This window comes from Vulpes lagopus, chromosome 9 (assembly GCF_018345385.1).
Source record: "Vulpes lagopus strain Blue_001 chromosome 9, ASM1834538v1, whole genome shotgun sequence".
NCBI lineage: Eukaryota > Metazoa > Chordata > Mammalia > Carnivora > Canidae > Vulpes > Vulpes lagopus.
This window is the reverse complement of record NC_054832.1, coordinates 30935469-30958968: the sequence shown is the minus strand read 5'-3', so window position 1 is coordinate 30958968 and position 23500 is coordinate 30935469. Positions and strand designations below refer to the sequence as shown.

Here is a 23500-nt window from a genome sequence, read left to right as displayed (position 1 = left end):
GAACAATGCCATTTAATGAAATTATGGTTCATCTATTCAAAGAATAGTAAAAAGTCTTTATAGATTATTTTTACAGGAAGTTTTAATATCACAGAAAAAACATTTATAATAAAAAAGTTGGATATAACTTTGCAAATAGAATTTGATCACCAATTTTAAAACTTGAAAGATATCTAAAATATAAATGCACCGAAATATTAATATGATTTTCTTGGATGGGTAAGATTATTTTTTCTTCTACTTTCTCTGTATCTTCTAAATTTTCTAAAATGTATATGTGTTATTCTAATAAATTATTATATTCTAATAAATATAATTAAAGTTATATTATTTTTAAATTATATAATTAAAGTTATATTATATTTAATAATATTCAATGGTTGGGATCCCTGGGTGGCGCAGCGGTTTGGTGCCTGCCTTTGGCCCAGGGCGCGATCCTGGAGACCCGGGATCGAATCCCACATCGGGCTCCCGGTGCATGGAGCCTGCTTCTTCCTCCGCCTGTGTCTCTGCCTCTCTCTCTCTCTCTCTGTGACTATCATAAATAAATAAAAAAAAAAATTAAAAAAAAATAATAATATTCAATGGTCTACTTAAACAGTTTATTGAGGGTCTATTGGGTACGTCTCTTGGATGCTATTTAAATTATTTGTTCTGTAAAGTAATGATCATAAGGATTAGTCATATATTATAACATTAAAAGGAAATTCTTACATTAAGCAAGTAGACAACTTTATATTTAGACAAGATGTTCATGCTATTTAAATAATACTGTATGGGGCAGCCATGGTGGCTCAGCAGTTTAGCACTGCCTTCAGCCCAGGGAGTGATACTGGAGACCTGGGATCGAGTCCCACGTCAGGTTGCTGCATGGAGCCTGCTTCTCCCTCTGCCTGTGTCTTTGCCTCTCTCTCTCTCTCTCTCTCTCTCTCTGTGTCTCTGTGTGTGTGTGTATCTCTTATGAATAAATAAATAAAATCATAAATAAAAATAAATAAATAAATAAATAAATAAATAAATAAATAAATAATAAATAAATAAATAAAACTGTAGGGACACCTAGGTGGCTCAGCGGTTGAGCACCTGCCTTAGGTTCAGGTCGTGATCCCAGGTCCGAGGATCGAGTCCCTCATCCGGCTCCCTGCCAGGAGCCCATTTCTACCTCTGCCTGTGTCTCTGCCTCTCTGTCTCTCTCATGAATAAATAAATACAGTCATAAATAAATAAATAAATAAATAGTATTGCAGACATTTCACAAATTAAAATCGTATTTCAGGTTGGTAGAACTGCAATAAATTTAAACCAAAAAAGTATTTAAAAAATTTTTATATATATATACTCATCTTGCATATACGAATGAAACGTTCATGTATATTTTATATAGAGTTTCTTCCTTGTAAATTTGTTTCTTCATATTTTAAGGGAATACTTTTTAATTTTTACTTAGAAAAATTCATAGTGTTACCCAGAAAATTATTAAATATATGAAAAGTTTTTATAATGTGGGGTGCTTGGGTGGCTTAGTGGTTGAGCATCTATCTGCCTTCTGCTCAGGTCATGATCTGGGGTCCTGGAATCAAGTCACACATCAGGCTTCCCAGAGAGAGCCTGCTTTTCCCTCTGCCTGTGTCTCTAACTCTCTCTCTCTCTGTGTCTATCATGAATAAATAAAATCTTAAAAAAATATATTTTTACAATTTTAGCTTGAAATAATTATCTGCAGATATTCTGAACTAATCACTTGGACAATTAAATTACATGATTTCATTTATTAAATAATGAATTACACTGAATATATTTCTACATCTGCCTGTTTTTAAGTTATTATCTCTCAGATCCAAACCCACTCTCTGGATTCAACTTTGTGAGGCTAGGCTGGGTCTCTTGAGAGCAGTTTCTGCTTTGCCTGCTGCTAACTTTTAGGCTCTGTCCATAGAGGGCGCCAGAAGGCGACTGCAAATTTGGAAGAGACAAGACCTCTGCTTGACGTTTCTGTATTTATCCAGCTACCTTTCCTTACTTTAGCAACTAGGGTTCATTCCAGGAGCCACCCTTCTCTAAATTCCTAAGTTTAAAAATTCCATCTGCTTTCTTTTGTTCCCCAGCCCTAGAGTTAGTAGCTGCTTCCTACAGTTGCCATCGTTGTGATGATTTGGTATTATTTACCTACTTTATACATAAACTGTGTGTGGTTTTTTTTTTTAAGGTTTTATTTATTTTATTCATGAGAGACACAGAGAGAGGCAGAGACATAGGCAGAGGGAGAAGCAGGCTCTGCTCAGGGAGCCTGATGCGGGACTTGATCCTAGGACCCTAGGATCACACCCTGAGCCAAAGGCAGATGCTCAACCACCAAACCACCTAGGGGTCCCTGTTCTTTATATTCTGTTCTGTCTCCTGGCTATACTGACTGATACAGCATAATTTCCTAAAGCAGAAATACATAGATTGATAAAATAATTTTCCTACGAGTTAATGTTGCAAGTTAACATAGATATGCATACGTGGTAACTCTAATAAAAGTTTTCTGAACTTTGCAAAGTTCATATATAGGATATACCTAGTTCAGTATGGTTCAGGGATATAAATCATAGTTCTTCTCATGACCAGCATAGCTTCCTTATCAACATTTTAAGGAATTAAAAACTGATTCTGTATACTCTCTATGTATGTGTGTGTATGTATGTATCTATATGTATAACTTATGAATGTACTTATGAATTATGTACAGTTATACATATGTATAATTGTAAAAATATGACAGGAAAACAGGAAGGAAAACACAAATTTAATGTGGTTGTAAATAGATCAATCATTAATTCATAACATAGGTTAAATTCATCATCCCACTTGCATCTGAATTCCGGACTCTGAGAACTAAATTCATTGATTAGTAAAATACTTAGCACCTCCGATTACACATTCATCAGCTCAGTGGTGTTTGCATTGTTCTTATCATCAAGGCTGTTCCATCTTCCTGTTTACTCTCTATCCTATTCCTACTATCAACCACTCCATTTGAGTGGAGCTAAAACTTAATCTTCTCAACCCTCTTCATGTATAGGAATAAAATATACCAAACTGTCCTTCAATAAATGCCACGTCCTATATTGCTGACTTGGACTGACCTCTTCTAGATCCTAAAATTCTTGGTTGCCTTTGCCTGTCCCTAGCCATGACTATTTTTATTCCTGAATTTTTTAGCTTTCTCTGGGTTCCCGGCTTGGTCAGACCACATTTCTGGCTCACTGCTTCCCTTTTGCTGCAATTTCCTGTTTATGGCTGGGTTGGTTATATTGTAACCATGTGAAACTCATCCCTTTCTGTCTCACATCCTATAATTGCTGTTCTTTGACACTTGAAACGCCTCAAAATTCTGGTTCTCCTATGTATCCTTCCATCTTCTCTAAGACTAGAGTTAGCATTGGCATTCCTGCCTCCCAAGCCTGCCAGCCTCTACTTATTTTTTTTTTAAGATTTTATTTATCTATTCATGAGAGACACAGAGAGAGGCAGAGATATAGGCAGAGGGAGAAGCAGGCTCCACACAGGGAGCCCAATGCGGGACTTGATCCCAGGACTCCAGGGTCACGCTCTGGGCCAAAGGCAGGCAGTAAGCCTCTGAGCCACCCAGGGATTCCCCGCCTCTACTTAAATAAATAGAAAAGCTTAGGCCAAAGTGGGAGAAGTAGGTGACTATTTTTATATGTCTGGTTATCTTTGAGTACTCAGGGAAGAATGTTATAAAGCTTTATGGCTGGTATGCCTGGGTGGCTCAGTGGTTGAGTGTCTGCCTTCAGCTCAGGGTGTGATCCTGGAGTCCCAGGATCGAGTCCCACTTTGGGCTCCCTACATGGAGCCTGCTTCTCCCTCTGCCTATGTCTCTGCCTCTCTCTGTATGTGTCTCTCTCATGAATAAATAAAATCTTTAAAAAAAAATTTAAAAATTAAAAAAAAATAAAGCTTTATGGCTAAGTTTGTTGGCTTTGGAGTCAGAACAGACTGAGCTCAAATCTTGGTTCAATCATTTACTAGTTTTGTGACCTTAGGCAAATTTCTATATATTTCTCTCTACCTCAGTTTTCTTAAGAATCATATGAATACTACATATCTGCCTCAAAATTTTTATAAAGATTAAATTGAATAATCCATGTAAATTGCTTAGAATTGTTCAGCACAGAAAAAAACACTCAGATATTAGCAATGTTTATGTTACCCTTCTGTAATCCCACTTGATGACTTTGTTGATATCTACAACCGAACATTATGTCTGAGCGACTATTTTCCTGACTTATTAATATTAGGGGAAGGTTATTAAGTAGACATAGCTTAGTTACACAATGAATGGACCCTCCATCTCTATGTGGCATCTATTTCCATAATGAAAATAGGGAGAAAAATCACTACTTAATAAAATCCTTCAAAATGTAATTTCAGTCTGTGTTTGAAAGGCCCAGCGATTGTTAGGAATCTGGAAGAAGGAGTGACCAGAATAGAAATCTTAGAACAGCCTGTTCCAAAGCCAGGTTGCTGGGTTAAGCAATTAACTGTCTAGCTGGGTTTGTATTTAGATCCATGTACCAGGCAAGAAATACTATTTTCACCCATAAAAGTGAATCTGCATGTAATTGGCTTAACGTTTTTTTGCCCTAGACAGTGACTCCACAATGAACAGTTACCAATAATATACATCCTTTAGATAGATAGGGAGATAAATCATTCTTAATCCAATCATACATTTTAATTATCAAATAACTCCAAAGAACTTATTAGGGTTTGTAGAGTTTTTTTGTAAGGATGATCACAATTGATCACATTTACTTGCAAGATTTCTTTAAGATTTTATTTATTTATTCATGAGAGACACAGAGAGAGAGAGGCAGAGACCTAGGCAGAGGGAGAAGCAGCCTCCCCCCTCCCCCCCACCCCGGGAGCCTGATGCTAGACTAGATCCCAGGCCACGGGATTACGACCTGAGCCAAATTCAGACAGCCAACTCCTGAGCCACTTAGGTGCCCCTACTTCAGGATTTCAATAGAAATTGATCTAATTTTCTATATGAGGAGACTGACCCAAAATGTAAAGTTCACATGTGTCCAGCGTAACACAGCTAGAATCAACAAATTTATTACTCCAAATTTAGTATTCTTTCCATTACTGCAAGGTGATGCCAACATTCTCTTGCTACTTCATAGAATATCATAGAGTTTGAAAGTAACAATGGTAAAGATGAATACCATTAATATTTGAATACTTAATACCTTATTATTTGAAGAAACCAAGTAATTACAAATCAAAGTAATTATAAAATCTGATTTTAGAGACTCACTAAAACATTTTGATTTATTTTCCCACTCAGAATATTGAAAAGAAAATCTCTAAGCTTCAGGTATCTCTTACGGAAAAGGGGAGAGAAGGAAAGATAGGGAGGGGAAGGGAGGAGATATGACGATAGCCAAGATTTCAGTGTTTATTACATGCCAGGTGCTATCATAAGCATTTACATGATTCATCTGCTGTACTGCTCATGAGAACCCTACAAAGTAATTACAACATTTTCACTAAATGGATGAGAGAAAAGTAATTTGTCCAAAGTCACACTGTCTCTACTAAGGGAGGGGGGGTTGTTAAGATTTCACACCCTGAAACAACCTCTGGGCCCATATTTTTAATCACAGTGCTGTATCTTCTTGATTTCATATAATTTAGCATTAGTAAGTGTGTATTTCTTCAATTCCTTGAGGTTTAGGGTAACAATGATGGGTTAAAACTCCAAAAAGTTTCACTAGTCTTGTGGCAGCACCCAGATTCTGGTGTCATCCTAGGCCTACAGTGGAAGCGTGTGCATTCCGACTGACCATGTACCCAGCCAGCTGCATATAATCACTGTTTGTGATTCAACTTATACTGATGACCAGCATTTTCTTCTTGTGTATGACTGACTGGCAGCTGTCACTCTAAATACACAGAATGATACACTGAGAATATTTTAAATAAGGTTCATTCCAATTATCTTTTTTTTAAAACCATCTTAACCACTTCTAAGTGTACAATTCAATAGTGTTAAAAATATTTGCATTTAAATTCTCAGAACTTTTTCATCTTGCATGTCAAAAATGTTACACCCATAAAACTAACTTTTTCCCATTTCCCCTTGTCCCCTTAATGCTGGCCTTTGGTAACTGTCATTCTACTTTCTGTTCTTTGAATCAGACTACTTAAGATTGATTATACAACTGGAATCATACAGTATTTGTTTTTTTGTGACTAGCTTATTTCACTTATAAGTGAAAATAAAAGCCCGTGTGCTTATTAGCATAAAGTTCTCAAGGTTCATCCATATTGGAGCATGTGACAAGATTTCCTTCCTTTTTAAGGCTGAATATTATTCTACTGCAGGTACATCCTGCATTTCATTTATCTACTTATCAATTAGTGGCCATTGGATTGCTTCCAACTCTTGTCTACTCACTACTTGAATGTGAGTGTGCAGATATCTCTTTGGGACCCTGTTTTCAATCCTTGTATATGTAGATATAGTAGTAGTATTTCTGGATCTTTTGGTAGTTCCATTTTTAACTTTTTGAGAAACCCCCCCCCCTATTGTTTTCCATAGTGATTGCATCATTTCACTGTCCTACATACAGTGCACTAGGGTTCAAATTTCTCTATACCGTCGTCAACACTTGTTATTGTCTGTAAAAATTGTATCTTTTTCAGTTTTTTGATGAAGCAATGTATTTCTGATTTCAGAAAATGTAATATCATTGAAGCCCTCTAAATGTTTAATTTTAGGAGCTAAATATTTCCCAGAACATTCCTTGAGTAAATGAGTAACTTGCTCTTTTGAACCTAAAACACATACTTGTTTCTTCATTCTTTTGGCTACCACTGTCTTACCCAGCTCTAAAAGCTTCTTAAAATTAGTCAGAGGGAGACAAGTGGGAAGGTGTAGACTTCTCACTTTGACAATCTGCTAAAGATGGAGAAAAAAATGGTGCTATTCAAAGACACTTTGTACTTGGAGATGTAGAATTTAGGATGGAAATAAACCCAGTGAAATAGCAAGAATGCTTGAAAGAGAAGTCACCAACCCACCACTGCAGAAGGCTGAATTCCAAGGAAATATGCCCAATATACATGAAGCTGAGAAGTAAGTTTCTGTAATCATGCCTGTCTATTTTTCTATTTCTCATTTACTTTGAAATATCAATCATTAGATGCAGGAAAGCTAGTCCTGCTAGTGAAATATGGAAATTAACCAAATGATAGGATCTTATGCAAGTAACAGTGGATATGGATATTTGTATAGTGACCCAATTATGGAGTAAGTAACTAGAAATTGCCAATCTTTGACTTTAAGGAAAAAGCACTAGTTATGTTAGTTGTATCTAATATTGTGATACTGTGGTATAAGTTTTAAAAGAAAACTCTTAAAAACATTTATCTTATTTCTATTGTTCGATTTTTTTCTTGTTTACATTTCTCATTTCATTAGTCGAAACTTTTAGGAGCGAATGTCTTTTTCACTCTAAACACTAGAACAGAGGAACAAAGTGAAATTGTAATAGATTTAATGTCACATGTATTCACAATAAGATAACAATATTAATATTCTTAAAAGAATTGTTAGTGTGGAAAGAAATCAGAAAATTTCACCTTGTATAGCCAGTGACTAATGCTATCAGAGAATTTATAAAAATAATTGATAAAAACATAGTAAGACATATTTTTTAATATAAAGAAAAACAAATATTGGCCAAAACTCAGGGTAGCTCACTTGAAAAGAAATAAAAATAACAAACCAAAAAAACAAAAAGACAAAAAAAAAAAAAAAACTGTCTCCAGTTACATAAGACAAGAATATGTGGAACTATAAGAGTAAAAGCCAATAATAAGCTAAAAACAGGAGCTTGTTCTGTGAGACATCTAAAAGTAGCAAAACTGAGGACAATGTAATTTGCTTTTCCATATATATTCTGTGTTATGATTATCTAGCATGATGAATGAAATAGAAATGTCTCTGCCATTATAAAGCTTTCTATAATTTCTTGTTGATGGTAAGTATTCAACAATGGAGAATACTTTTATTTTTAAATAAAAATAGTCTTTTACAACATTTCAACTTAGCCTTTGCTAATCTTAAAAAGCCAAATACCTTATTAAATTTATGGAAAATGTTGTGTAATGACAAAGTTGGAGGGAAAATAGTACATTCTATAAAGTAGAAAAAAAACTCATGAAGCAATAAACAGCAGCATGTATTTCCTGTTTTTAGAAGTAACTGCTGAAGCTTATCACTTGACTAACAGGCTTATTTTATGAAGGAGTCATTACTGTATAATATAGTGAGAATTTGGAGAACTCTATGGAATTTGTCACAAAGCGGCCATGAAACAAATCGGAGATTTCTTAGAGAAAATGGGGATAGAATAGAGAAAAGTAGAGGCCTTTGACTTTTCCAGGGGATCTTTTAGTAATAGTTGGAAAATAATAAGTAATGTGCAACTATATAACAATATTCTATTTCTTTCTAGTCTAACAAAGTTTTTCCTCAATGAAATAACAAGGGAGCACCATTTTCTGATGGATACTAATACTAATAACATAGCCAAACAAGCTATTTGACTTATTTTGTTATAATACTCATTTCAGCTAGTGGATGGGTTTCTATGGAGTTGTAAGAATTATGCCAGAGGATGCTTAACTACATATAATTACTCTAATCTGCCAGCACCTCAGATGTCCTCTGGAGTACCCTTTTGCTCACTGGGTGCTTCTTTTGCATGAGACCCCCTTTAAAACAATTCCACAGAATTAGCTACTGTGGCATCTTGGTAGTACCCTACCATAGCATCCGTTTTCCACAAAATAGACAACTTTGCTTTGCCATTGGTGGGAGTGAAGCTCAATGCCTACACAGATTCCTTCTCTTTCTCTGGCCAGCCTGCTGCAGCTAGGTTCTCTAGTCCCTTTGAAGACTCTCACTTGGTTTGATATGTAGAGGAAGATACCCCTAGTCCTTGCCCAAACCATATGGGGCTGGGGGGTGGAAACACAATATACTGACCACTTTCTCCAAAGAAGATCTTTTTTGGCATTTTTCATATCAACTGTTTCATACTCTTTAGGTGTGTGGTGGGCCAATGCTGGCCAAACCATTGTTATAGTCTCCTAGCATCACTTTCAGGATATGGAGATATTTGGTACCTACTTCACAGTTTTAACCTTGAGGTCCTCAGCCAAAACTGAAACAAAGTTCTACTTTTATGACTTCTATATATGCTATTTTTTTCTTATTCCCATCAATTAGGATTTAAAAAAAAAAAAAACGAAAAACTGTTTTGCGGTAATGATTGATATACAAATACCAGTATATTTTTGTGTTTACAACTTGGTTAGTTTAGGGGTAAGTATGTATCCATGAGGCTATCTATCCCATAAATACCCATCACCTCCAAAAGTTTTCTCCCCCTTTCTCACTTACTTATTCTTATGATAAGAACACTTAACATAAGATCTACCCTCTTAGATTTTTTTTTTTAGTATACAATACACTATTGTTAACTATGCACATTATGTTGCCCAGTAGATCTTTAGAACTTACTCATGTTGCATAACTGAAACTTTTTACCCTCTGACTAATAATTCTCCCAAGCCCCTAGAAGCACCACTCTACTCTACTTCTGTGAGCTTGGCTATTTTGGATTGCTCATATAAGTGGGATCATGTAGTAGTTACTCTTCTGTTCTGACTTTTCACTTAGCATAATGTCCTCCAGGTTCATCAATTAGGCTTTTAGTTTGGAGAAAGGATTGTGTTTTGTGGAAAAGACTATTTAAAGCACATGTTTTTCTTAAGATTTAAGCACAATTCTAAGTCTAGGTATTTTTGTATAAAAACATAGTTACTTGATTCCATTAACTCATAAATTTAACAGATTAAGTTTCCTTGAAATTTATCCCCCCCCCAAAAAAAGAGATTTATTCCCATTTACAAACCTCGTTAAATAAGCTTCTTTAAATATTTTAAACTATACTTTTTAAACAAACACTACAAATGCCTACTGGGGCAAACTTAAAATACAATAAGCCAATACTTCCTAGGTACTTAACTCCTATAAGACTAATAAATCAAATCTATAGATGTATAGTAAATTAGATTCTCATAAACCCGTGAAACATCTTAAAATCATACCTGGTAGCAAGACTTCCAGTTAGAGATGGCAGATGAAATATAACCATTAAAGTTTGTTTCTTTTCAATACTCAACTTAAATGACAGTAAAGTGATTTTTTAAAAAGAAGGAAACATAGGACAAAGAAAAAAAAGGAAATAATAGCAATAATTTTGGAAGCTGGAAAGCAGATAGCTTAGGAGACAGAGAAACTAGCAGAAAAGTTAAGAGGTGCCTAATTGTAGTAAAGGATTCTCAAAAGATAGTTGCTGATATTGAGTCAGAAAGATAAGACAAGAAGTCTGTTTATAAAGTATATTGATGCAAGAGAAAAGACTTAAAGTTATAGATATTAAGAATTCTATGAATCAGCTCCACTAGAGAATCTTACAGTAAAGAGTACAGACTGCACACCTCATTGCCAATAAGCTTTTTTCGTGTTCTGCTCTTAAATGGGAAAGCTGTTGAGGTGCATTCCAGAATTTAAGCACTCTTAAATTCTTAATTTAAGCACTCTTAAGTTACAGCTTCCAATATGAGCATATTGACCAAACCAAATGCACATAAAAAAATATTTGGAAGAACAGAAAATATAAGAGGGAAGAGGGTCTTCTAAAACATCATTAATATTCTCTCTCTCTCTCTCTCTCAAGACTTTATTTATTCATGAGAGACACAGGGAGAGAGGCAGAGACATAGGCAGGGGGAAAAGTAGGCTCCCTGCAGGGAGCCCCCTATGTGGGACTCAATCCTAGGACCTCGGGATCATGTCCTGAATCAAAAGCAGACACTCGGCCACTGAGCCACCTGGGTGCCCCATCATTAATATTCTCCACCAAATATTTTGTATCCATAAAACCAAAATAGGCTGATGCAAGAAGGAATATTCCAAAACAAAAAATAAAAGCTCTAATATGATCGCATAGATGAAAAACTCAGCAAAGCTTTTTGAAGGAAATCTTCCCCAAAGTAAAACAGAAGGATAAAAATGAGAAGAAGAGAAAAATAAATAAGAAAATTAGAAGACCAGTCATGGAAGTCCATTATCCAAATAAGAGTTTGAAAAAAGAGACACAAGGCGAAAAATAGAGTGGAGAAAAGCCAGAGAAATAACTCAAAAAAATGCCCCAGAACTGAAAGACTTTGAGTTTCCAAGTTGAAAGGTCCCAGTTCTAAGAACAATGAATAAAAATAAACCCACACCCAGGCATATTATAGCGAAACTTAAGAAAACTTGTGACAAAGATCCTCACATCTGGAGGACGTATTTATTTACTGGATCAAGAATAAAAATGGTATAGAATTTCTCTACAGGAAACTGGAAGACAATGGAGTATGCCTTCAAAATTACAATGGTGAATTATTTTCTACCAAAAGTTTTACTAAAATTATAAATAATATGTAAAGCAGAATAAAGCCATTTTTGTACATGCGTGTCTTTAAAATTTCCCTCCCATACCCCCTTTCTTGGGTGCTCCATCAGTGTAAGAAAATAAAGCAAAAAATAGAAAGGTATAGAATCCAGGAAGCCAGAGATACTCATAAGGGAGAAATGATGGTGATCTCCTGAAGGGCATTTCCACTAAGATAGCTATTCTTGACAACAGCAGTCCAGGCTGGAGCAGCTCAGAATGGAGAGAGTTCAAGGTTGGCTCTGAGGAGTGGAAAAAGAAAGAGATTAAAGGAAGTGCTTTATCTTATAAGAAGCCCAAGAGAACTAACTGTTGGCTTCTTTAGTTCATATGAAACTTTAATAAAAATTAAAACTAAGATTATAAAGAGACAAAATATAATCAAATCATCATGTTGTAGAAGATTCATGTAAACCCAATTTGAGTAATATTTATTTCTTCATCATCTCTACTTTTTTGGTATGCTTTCCTGGTGTTAAAAATTGTGATTCAACCAAGGAGATAATTATCATCATCTTAAGTCTGTTATAATAACGGTCATTCATTTGGGTTGTGGATGGTGACTCTGGGTTTCTTAGTGCTATTTCTAGATAAATCTACCAAAATACAGGTTAACAAGCCAAATCTCTTCTTTTAATGGGACTTTTCAAGCCCACCCCATTTCTTAACAACCTAGTAAATCACATGTTCCTTTATTCATTTTTTTCTCCTATCATCTCAGGCAGCTTTTGTCTGAACTAATTTACTAGGTTATATACCTATTATCCAGATTACAAGTTATATTTTCTGCCTGATTTTCTGTCTAGTTTTAAAAAATTTACATTATCTCATTATTCACCATTCTACATATTATAGTAATCTGGTTCTTCTTGGAGCTTATGTATAAGTAGATAAAGATAAGAAAATGAACCTCATAAATAAGTAAACTGTGTAATAAATTAAGTGATAAGTGGTAATGAGTAAAGAAAATGGATGGAGTGCCAGGAAAGGGTGTGTTGTGATTTTATTTAATAGTAGTAGGGTAAGTCTCATTAAGAAGATAACAAAGATGAGCAAATACTTTTAGGAGGTGAGGGGCTGGCAATGCAAATACTTGGGGAAATAGAATTCTAGAAAGACAGAAAGAAAGGCCCAGAGGCAGAAGCTTGCTTTATGTATTTCAAAAACATACAAGTGAGTGTAATTGGAATGAAATGAACAGGGGATTAAAAAATGGGAGATAAGTTTGGTGAGATAATGGGCGTCACAACATATATCATCTTAGAAGCTTTTATTCTGGATTGTTGGACTACAGCCCTTACCCAGAGTGAAACAAAAGCAATGAATGATTTTGAGTGAAGAAATGGCAAGATCTGACTTACATTTAAAAGACTTATTCTAACTGAAATGGAGAAAATAGACCATTGAACCAACAAGAATAGAAGCAGACAGACCAGTTAGGAAGTTATTGCTGTGATTCAGGTGGGAAGTGGTGGTGGTTTAGACCAAGGTGGTAGTGATGCCAATAAGTGCTCACATTCTGTTTATATTTTAAATTAAGAGCCAGTAGATTTTCCTGATAGATAGGATGTGGGGTTTGAGAGAGTAAAGAGAAAGTAAAGATAAAATGATTTAAGTATTCCTCCAAGGTTTGTGGCCCAAGCAAATGGATTTTCTCTCATGTGAAATGGGAAATATGAGGGTAGAGTGGATTTGCAGAGAATTCATGAGTTTATTTCTGAACATGTTAACTTTGAGATGTCCAGTAGGGGATAAAAGTGGAGAATACACAGGTTGGCTATATGAATCTGGGATTTTGAGGGGAAATCTATGCTGGAAATATAGCTTTGGGAGTTTTCAATATGTAGATGATAACAGAAACCATGATGAGCTCACCAAAAGAGTGAGCATGGATAGATGACTAAGAACTGAGGCCTAGGTGTCTCCAGTTTGGGGAGAAGAAGACCTGGCAAAAAAGACAGAAGGAGCAACCAGTGCAGTAGGAGAAAAATGGAAATTGTGATATCCCAGAAGCCAGCGAAGAAAGTGTTTGAGGAAGGAGGTGTAGAGGTCAAGGTGCTGAATGAGAATTGAGATGACCATTGGTTTTTACGAAGCTGAAGAACTTTGAAGACTTGAACAAGAACAGTTTCAGGGCAATAGTCAGCCTGGAAGCCCAACTGGACCAGATTTAAGAGAACATAGAAGTATTAAAAATGCCAAATATAGATTATTTCAAGGAGTCTTTCTGCAGAGGGGTGCAGAAGAAGGGAGTGCTCATTGATGGAGTAAATTGGGTCAAGAGAGGGCTTTTTTAGGATGGGAGAAATAAACACATATTTTTATGTGAATGAGAATAATCCAGCAAGGAGGGGGAAATGTGACAATGTACAGTTCAGAGTTGCAGAAGGATTCTTTGAATAGTTGAGGGGAGAGGGAGCTAAATGAGCTTAAAATGGCATATGAGGAAGCTGAGTGAGTGGGTGCAGGTGCCAGTAGGAGGCGCAACGTGGCGCTGAGAGTCTATGCAAGTTCTCTGAATGCTTTACTTTGTTCAATAAATTCAATTAGCAAGATCATCAGTTGAGAATATGGATGGAAGGAGTTTTTGAGGGCTTTTTTTAGGAGAAAAGAAATGGTGTGAAATCCCCTTCTAGGAGAATGGGAGAGTGCATAATAGGAAAAGAGCATACACGTACCAAGCAGTACTCTGGGCCCACTGGAGGTTCACATGAGTATTCTGGAAAACCTGCTTGTCATGCTTCTATAGCTGAATTTGAAAATACAAAACAACTTTACAGTTGTTTTTTTAAGATGGACTTTGAATAAACAATGTTCTCAAATAACATGCTAAACCTCTCTGAAGCCCATGTGTGATCGTTGGTGGGTTTCTGTGTAATGAGTGTACACATATAGGGCTGCTGCTGAACTTATATCAACTCTACTACCTGGCTGTTCACCTCTCCCTCTTCGTGAAACCTCTCTGGATCCCCTTCTGCACATTTCCTTCTCTTTCTGGTATATATTTCCTTTTTATGTCACTTCTAGATGGAAAGCTTAATGTATGAACTGATGAGCATTGCCAGTGTCTTTAAGCCAGAGGAAAAGAGAAAAAAAACAATAACACAGGTACTAGAATGCCTGTGGACAGAGAAAGCAAAGATACTGATTTAGATAAGAAATTATTCAAAATGATGGGCCCATGAAGGTAAGCCTAGCTGAACCATGTCCTAAATATAAACAACCTCAATAAAAAATCAAGATGATGGTATGAGATAGATCTCGGAAGGACACCTAAGCTATCTTGAGTTACTTTTGGCAGCACTTCTAGATACTGTGTTACCTGAACACTGAATCTCTTATTTAATGATCTATCTTTTCAAGCAAAGGAGGAATACATTTCTTACTTCTTTGTTTTCATTTATTTACAAGAAATTCTTCTAATCCCTCATTTACTTTTAAACCAATAAATCTCTTTTTTTTTAAGAGTGAAGTATTTTTTTTAAGTTTCTCTATTTATTTAAGTAATCTCTACACCCAGTGTGGAGCCCAAACTCACAACCCAAGATCAAGAGCCACAAACTCTTCCAACTAAGCCAGGCAATTACCCCAAACCAAGCAGTTGCTTACAATATGACATAATAGTTTAAAACTTCCTATCACGGTTTGGATTTCTGAGCTGCATGGTCTTAGACAAATTATCTAATCTCTCATTGTTTGGTGTTTTAATATCTACAAGTTATAGTGTTGGTCTGAGAATTAAATAGTATTATTATAGATAAGCTACCTTTTACCTCTTATTCCCAACATCCCAAGTCATACAGCTAGGAAAGTGGAACTGTAGCTATTACTTCCACCACCACCACAGTTTTTAAATCTGATTCTTGTAGGTCCCATGAGTAACTGCTTCCCATTGGAAATAAAATCAGAAGGCAAGAATGAGTCTTTCTTAATCCTTGTATTGAAAACTCTATTTTTACAGGAAACAAAGAGTTTACACATCATGTCTCTAAGGGTATCACTGGTTTTGTTGTTGTTGTTGTTGTTGTTGTTGTTGTTGTTGTTGTTATCTTGCAGGATGTAATGGCTTGATGGAATATTTAGATATAAGTTATTCTGTTGAAAGGAGAGGAATCCAGGTCTTCAAGCTACTGGTGCATTTTTGCACAGTGCTGCCCCCTGCTGCATGATGCATCACTTTATTTTTTCACCCATCATATCCTAAAATTAACAAGCCAAATCTCCTATTATAAAGACATACTAAAGAGTAAACTGAGGCCCTGGAGTGACCAAGGTGACACTAATGGTGGAAAATTTAGGATTAGGCTACTGAAAAGCCACTTCTTCCTGCTTTGCCACATTGTCCTTCCCCTATTAAATGTCAACAAATTATTGGGTGCCTACTATGAGCCTGGTGCTATTAGAAGCACTCAAAATGGGTAAGTGAAAACCAAGAAATCTGCACTGATAAAACTCATATTCTTGTGTAGGTAAATAGCCAACAAATAAGGAAAAAATACCAATAAATAGAATCATTTAAGGTTATGATTGATACATTAAATAATAATAATGATAACTAATATTTATGAGTTACTATGAGAAGAGCAAGCTAAGGGCTCTGCTCAGAGTGCTTTCTGTGATTTGCTTCATTGGATTCTCATAGCAACTCTCAAGTAGCTATTAAACCTTACAGATGAAGATACTGAGGCAAGGCCAGAATGATGCTTAGAGGAAGAACCTGGACTTGAAACAGAACCCCTCTGACTCCAGAGGTATTTAGGGCAGTCTTCTCTAGGGAGATGGCACTGAAGAGGAGAAACCAAGCTTTTGAAGATCGAGGGGACAGCAAGCCAGGTAGAAGGAACAGCATGTGCATAGGCCCAGAAGTGGCAGTGAGTTTGGAATATCTAGGTGCAAAAAAAAAAAAAAAAAATGCACGTGGCTGTATTAGAGAAGAATGCAAGGGAAAGAACAGAGGCTAGGTCATGCTAAGGAGCTTGGATTTTATTCTAAATTACAAGATATTGTTGGAGAATTGTCATCAGAGGAATAACCTTATTCCTGATAAGGAGCCCGCTCTTGATATTGAAAAGAAAATAGATTGTAGGAGGACAAGAGTTAGTAAAGGCAACTAGTGAGGAGAATGATAATTTCTTTCCCACCTAGACCTCCTTCCTTTTCTCAAGGCCTAACATTCCTAGTTCTCCAGCCCTTCTCTAAGGCTTTCAGCCAGGTTACTTTCTTAGGTTCTCTGGTTTGTCAGTGTCCCCCTCACAGGGTGGCTCCCCTGCACTGGGCAGGCTACTATAAATCTCCTCTGACAAGGGAACCATAACTTCTCTTAGTCACACATCATGCCATCAAATGCACCTGAGGGCTCCCTCCTCTTTTATTTCTCATATGTCCATTGGATAGGATTGGATTTGTGGCCAACTAAATCTCCATGTCTTCAGCTTGATCCTAACAAGTCTAGAGTCCCACATCATGTAGTTAGCAGATTTCTTTCAGTACTGCTTTTTAGAAAAATATGAAAACTAGATTCCCATGTTTGTAAACATAAAGCCCTATTTTGATCCTAAGCTTTCTTCCCAGAAATAAGGTGTGGTGCTTTTATTTCTCAATACTTCCGATTTCCTTTTAGTTGAGAATTTCCTCCCTGCCCAAATTTTGAGTAAATTGTTCCGAAACTCCTTACCTACTTTATATCACATTATCTAGATTAGCACTGAATCAAACCCTTTTGTTCCATGAATGCAGCAGCAGAATTACAGTGGAATGAGAGAGAATCCTCAACCTTGTTTCCCTAAGTTGTGGGGAACTTTGAAAATAATAAGGTAATCAGAACTAAGTTTTCCATGATTTCAGTGACTATATATATATTCATTCTGTATTAAAAAAGGAATTATGTGTAGCGGATGGTAACATGGACACAACCACATGATCTAGACAAACTAAACCTTTATACTCATACAAAGTGACCAGAGATATGGTCTATCTGTTCTATCCTGGGGCAAGGCTTTCATCTGTAATGTGCCTGCTAGCACTCCAGCCTTTGTGCCTCCCAAATGTCTTCACCTGAACGTCCCCCCCACCCCCGGCAGCGATAATGCTCAACTGTCCCTGGAAACTCTCTCCTACCTTTTTCATATTTTTATCTGTAGCACTGCTATTCTGCATTGAAATCTATGATACCAACATTCTCTCTCCTTAACAACGAGTTGCTAAGTCTGAAATACCCTTCTCCTAAAATGTCAAATTAGCTTTTCCTTTCCATCCCCACTGCCACTTCACATCCTCATTGTCTCTCACCTGAACATTGCAGTAGTCTTTCTATCCTTATCTCTCCATTTTCATTAATTTTACCCATTACTGTCCAAGCATTACTCCAACTTGTTGAATGAGAAGAACACTTATGCTATGAAATCATGGAGGGTCTTAACTCCAGCTCTCTCATTTATTAGCCTGTCCAGCCATGAGAACATAACCTTCCTGAGTTCAGTTGCCTAATTTGTGAAATGCAGATAAATAGTATATATTTCACAGGATTGTTATGAGAGTTAAATGAGATCATGCATGCCAGGAGCTTAGCAAAATGCCTGGCACTCTGTGAGTAATCAATAATTATTAGCTGTTTTCTTCATCACCTGCTCCTGCTCAAGAACAATTGAGACAATGGCCACTGAATTAAAAGTAGAATCCTCAGTTTTGGCCTTCAGTGCCTTCCACATTGTGTACCCAAATTATATATAATGTACATAAACATTACATAAACCCTAGTAATACTGAACCATATCATGTTTCCTAAATGTGCCTTCATGTTCCTTTGTCCTGTTCTTTTATCAGGTATCTTCCTCTCTAGAATCCTTCCTTTGGCTCTCTCCTCCTTTCTATTTCAATCTCTTTTTAAAGATTTTCTTGTGAAGCTTTTCCCAATCCCTCAACTGTATATAATTAAATCTCATCCTTCGAACTCTGGTATTTCAAGTATAGCTTTCCTGTGTTAACCTCTATCCTAGGATACTCATTAAGTATTGTCTCATTGGCTATTAGATTCTAATCATGAAATCAAGGAGTAGGACTTGCAGGGCTACCATGAGTGAATTTGCATGTTGACCCCTTCGTAAGGGGTTATAGACCCAACCAAGTCTATGAATGTGACTGAAAGCCAACTTCAACCACTCATCAAACTGATGAGCCCCATAACACCAAGCCCAGTTGGTGTGCTGCATCCATCAAGAGTTCTTTTTTCCCCCCTCATGTGCATGCAGGTGCCATATAGAATAGTGCCGGGATTGACTGCATTCATCTTTGCATCCTAAACAGCATGTAGACATAGTGTGGGAGCATATACATAGTAGATTCTTCATCAACCTGGTTTACTTGATTCTGATTTAACCCAATCTGGTTGTGAAATGTAAGACCATAAACTTAAGGTTTAGACTCTGTTTTGATTATTTGCCCAGGCTGTATGCAGAAAAGAATGGAAGTTGAGGGTCCTGCCAAGCCCGTCTGAACGGGCAGAACCATATCTTAATCGCAAACAGGGCAAGTAAGGGATCCCTGGGTGGCGCAGCGGTTTGGCGCCTGCCTTTGGCCCAGGGCGCGATCCTGGAGACCCGGGATTGAATCCCACGTCGGGCTCCCGGTGCATGGAGCCTGCTTCTCCCTCTGCCTGTGTCTCTGCCTCTCTCTCTCTCTCTCTGTGACTATCATAAATAAATAAAAATTAAAAAAAAAAAACAGGGCAAGTAAAACTCAAGTGTCTATTAGATAGTCGAGACTTTAGTTTTTATTCTCTAATTGACAGTTGATAGGACATGTGGTTCTATTTGAAGGCTAGTTTCTTTCTTGTTTCCAATAAAGTAAATCCTTCAAGTAAAGCGGGCTAAGAGAGATTTTAATACCATTATTATTGTGTAAGAGAAAGTCTCATCATCTTTTAAATTAATTCAGAATTAAGTAAACGATCATCTAGTTCACTTGGCAGTTTGTAAAAGTTGCCCTGGAAGTAGTCAAGCCTGGGGTCTTCCTGGTTCCACGCAAGAATGAAGGCATGAGGGCAGCCTGGGTGGCTCATTGGTTTAGTGGTTTAGTGCAGCCTTCAGCCCAGGGCCTGATCCTGGAGACCTGGGATGGAGTCCCACATTGGGCTCCCTGCATGGAGCCTGCTTCTCCCTCTGCCTGTGTCTCTGCCTCTCTCTCTCTCTCCCTCTCTCTCTCTCTCTCTCTCTCTCTCTGTGTGTGTGTCTCATGAATAAATAAATAAAATCTTAAAAAAAAAAAAATGGAGGCATGATGTTGGGCCCCCACAGAAGCCTTGGAAAACTAGTCTCTTCCCCTAACTACTGTTTACTTGTCTATTTCATTTGAAGAACTTTCTTATTTGAGCTGTAGCTCTTGTTTGGAGACTTCTTGAAGTTCTCATGTCTTTCTGTCTTGAATGTGAATAAGTTCAAAATCTCTTCTAAGAACAAGTTCAGTTAATGATACCAAAAATCATGGACACCTAAAATTTCAGGGGATGCCAGCCTGGGGTGATACGAGATGTGGAACCTGAAGCTCAAGGACCCTGGTGAAAATGGATGGGTTCCTATTGCTGTTTAGAGTCAAAAGGAACCTCTGAAACACAATAGCAGAGTGGGGCACAAAGGAACCAAAACCGTTCTCACTTCCCTTAAAAGGTGCTCAGTCTTGTATAATCTCCCAGCCTGTGGGAGCAGGTACTACCCAGAAGGGAAAGTAGCCAGCGGAAGATTCTGTATGTGGCCCACATGTGACCCGTGGGCTCCCAATTCGCAGCCCTTGCTTTAAAATTACAAGAGAGCCCTAGTCCCAGGACTCTGAGAAACAAGCATGCATAGAACTTGCTTTTTGCTTTATTAACAACCAATCACATCATTATATTCTCTATTCAAATAGAGGCATCATTTCCCCCCTTAAAAGTGCCAGAACTATACCTCACAGGGAAGAAATTAATAAAGACAGCATTTATCTACTTCCTATGGTCACTTTTACCAGCATGCGATAATAGTTTAAGTGGCCCTTTCCTCCTTGCTTGTAAATGAGCCCACAGGCATAATAGGAATAAGGCATAGCCAATAAAGGTGGCAAATAAAACTCTTAGAGCAGTATTTGAATTCTCTGTAACTCACTGAAATTAGAATTCAGCACACACTTGAGTATTTAAATGGAGCCTGTGGCATGTCTAGCTGTAGGCTAAGAGACCCAGGTAAGAGGAGACCAGTTTATCGGAACACTTATAAAAGAAACTGTTGAATTTGGCTTTAGATTTTTGAAAATCTATTTCAAATGTTTTTATTCTTAATTTTGCAATTTAAATTTACCATATGTTATTTTTGAAATGGGAATTTTTGCAAAAATGTCTACCGAACTTCCCTTTTTCTAGTTATTCATTAATTCAGTGAATATTTATTAGCAGCTACTAGTGCCAAGAACCCATCTAAGTATAAGAGATCCATCAGTTAACAAAAAAGATAAAGATCCCTGCCATCAAGGAGCTTATATATAAGAACTAATAACTAATAAATTTCCTGGTATGTTAGGAGGAAGTAACTACAATGGGAAAAGTGAAAGAAGGAGTAGGGCCAGGGGGTATGTACACTGTATTTTTAAGTAGGTAATTCAAGGTGGGCCTCATGTGACTTTGGAACAAATGATCTGCAGAGGGAAACACAGTGATTTTTTTTTGTTTGTTTTTAAGATTTATTTATTTTGAGAAAGAGCAGGGGCAGAGGGAAAGAAGGTATTTTTTTTTTAAATTTTATTTATTTATTTTTTTTCTAGAGAGAGAGAGAGTGCCTGAGTGGGGAGGAGCAGAAGGAGAGGGAAAGAGAGAGAATCCCAAGCACATTTGGCGTGGAGCCTGACAGGGGGTTCGATCTCACAACCCTGAGATTATGACCTGACCCAAAATCAAGAGTCCAGCGCTTAACCAAGGGCAACACCCAGGTGCCCCAGAAGTGCAGTGTTTTTTTTTTTTTTTTTTACTGAGTTTCCCACTCTGTTTTGATTTTGTTATTATTTAACAAAGCAGTATAAACTAAGTGGTGAAGAACTGGTACATGGTATGTATGGTGATAGAATACATATCTTTAAAGGAAAGAGGGGAAGATACATTAAATACAAAGTAAACCCCTTAAAGAATATCTGGTTTTGGTACTTGCATTTCTCCAGTGAGGGAAACAAATAACATTAGAGCATATTTCTATAAAGCTCTGTAGTTTACAAAGTTCTCCCATTCACTTTTATTTGATATTCATTATAATTGATGGAGACAAGTAGAATTATTTCTATTTTTTTAGGTGAAGAAATGAAGTTTAGAGATTTGCTCAAGTTACTTACCTTTCAGTGGTTCTTCATTGCCTCCCTCTGATTCCTCATTTCCCAAACCTCTGATCATGATTCACAGGGCCCTTCACATCTGGTCTCTGGCTTACCTTTCACAACATCTCTTGCCAAGTTCCTTTTCACTGTCTACTGTCACTGTCCCTTTCCAGGCATACTGAGCTGCTTCCTTTTGCTCCCATTTGCTGAGCTCTCTCCTACCTCTGGGCCTTTGCACATGCTGTTCTTGGTTACTTCTTTTGGCCCCCCTCAGAAGATTCTCCTGATTTCCTTGGGCATCACTTCCTCTGGTGAAACTGCCCTGATTCCACCAAAGCTGAAATCAATGCCTTCCATTCCCACATTTCCCCAGTACCCTGCGGTCATCCCTATCATAGTACTAATTGCTCCTTCTATAATTGCATGTTTCTTTGTGAGCTTCTGGAAGGCAGAGGCTGTCTTTATCCATCGCTGTATCCCTGGTGCTTAGCACAGTTAATGGTCCTTATGGGTCTTTCAACTGATGAATAAAAAACTTGATTAATCAATTGTTCAGGCTCTTGGGAAACTGCCGTTCTAGAATCTCCCATTCAAAATCCTCTAAGTCAAGGGCCTTCCATAGCTTTCTCCTTGTCATTAATTTGAAACACCTTCTGCCAAGTGCTTCCTGTTCTCACAGCTTCATCACTCCAGAAAAGAAGTTAACTCTCTAATTCTGGGCCTCTCTAGAAATCTTCTAATCTGATAATTACTTTCTAACATCTGGCAGTTTTTTGTCCTGTTCTGACTGTCCTTTTCATTCCATGGAAACAAACCCAGTTTGCTCACTGGAGTTTAATTCCTAATTTCAGAGTCACTTACTTGCGGCTTCATCTTCTCTTTGCTAAGCATAGATCTCACATGTGTGTGGAAAATATACACAGCTGTCTTGTTTGTGGCTGTGATTCCCTTGATCAGAGCAATTAGCAGTGAAGGTCAACTCAAAGGGAGATAGTCCAGCTTGCCTGTCATATGTAAATTTGGCTCAGTAGGTACAAACATTGCCCACTTGTTTTCATTTCTCACCCACAGTAGAACTAGAACTTTGGGAACTTCTTATTCTGGATCACTTCTCCCAGGTATAATAGTGGCAGATTGCTGGTTCCAATGGGGAGAAAAGTACACTAGAGTATTTTAATTTGAAAATGTGGTTGATATGAAAGTTTTGTTTAAGGCCTTCACATAGATGAAGCTCTTTGACCCCCCCACTGTCTCATTTGGTTCTCACGAGCGCAGGATCCACAGAAGTTGCAGAAACAGGACATTAGCCCAGGTGCCTCTTCTTCGATTGAATCATGCCACCTCTCACTAGTTCTTGTTTATGTACAGTCTGTGCCTTTACAGAACTTGCCCTCTTTTTAATGCCAGGGACATTGCTTGAGACCAGAGCGTCCAGTAGATAATTCCTCCAGTCATTACTCTTGCTGAGTTCTTAAAAAGTGATAAGCATTCTGATTTTGATACAGATTACTTCTATTTTCATATATAAGCCTAGAAAAACTCTCAGCCAGAATGTGCAGATGATTTTGCTTACCTGAATATTCAGAACA

General features: G+C 37.2%; 1 protein-coding gene across 6 annotated transcripts in view; it reads left to right on the top strand.

Moving 5' to 3' along the window:
- Nucleotides 1-23500, top strand: part of OXR1 (oxidation resistance 1) — a 461178-nt gene that overhangs the window by 282485 nt on the left and 155193 nt on the right. For 3 of the 6 annotated variants that reach the window (XM_041769242.1, XM_041769244.1, XM_041769243.1), the window contains exon 1: nt 6870-7153. The exons of 2 other annotated variants lie outside the window; for them this stretch is intronic. In XM_041769242.1, coding sequence (XP_041625176.1) covers nt 7141-7153 — 13 coding nt within the window. In that variant the 5' untranslated portion in view covers nt 6870-7140. Of the gene's footprint in view, nt 1-6868; nt 7154-23500 lie in introns of those variants that run through there. One more of the 6 variants, XM_041769238.1, reaches the window with a different exon arrangement.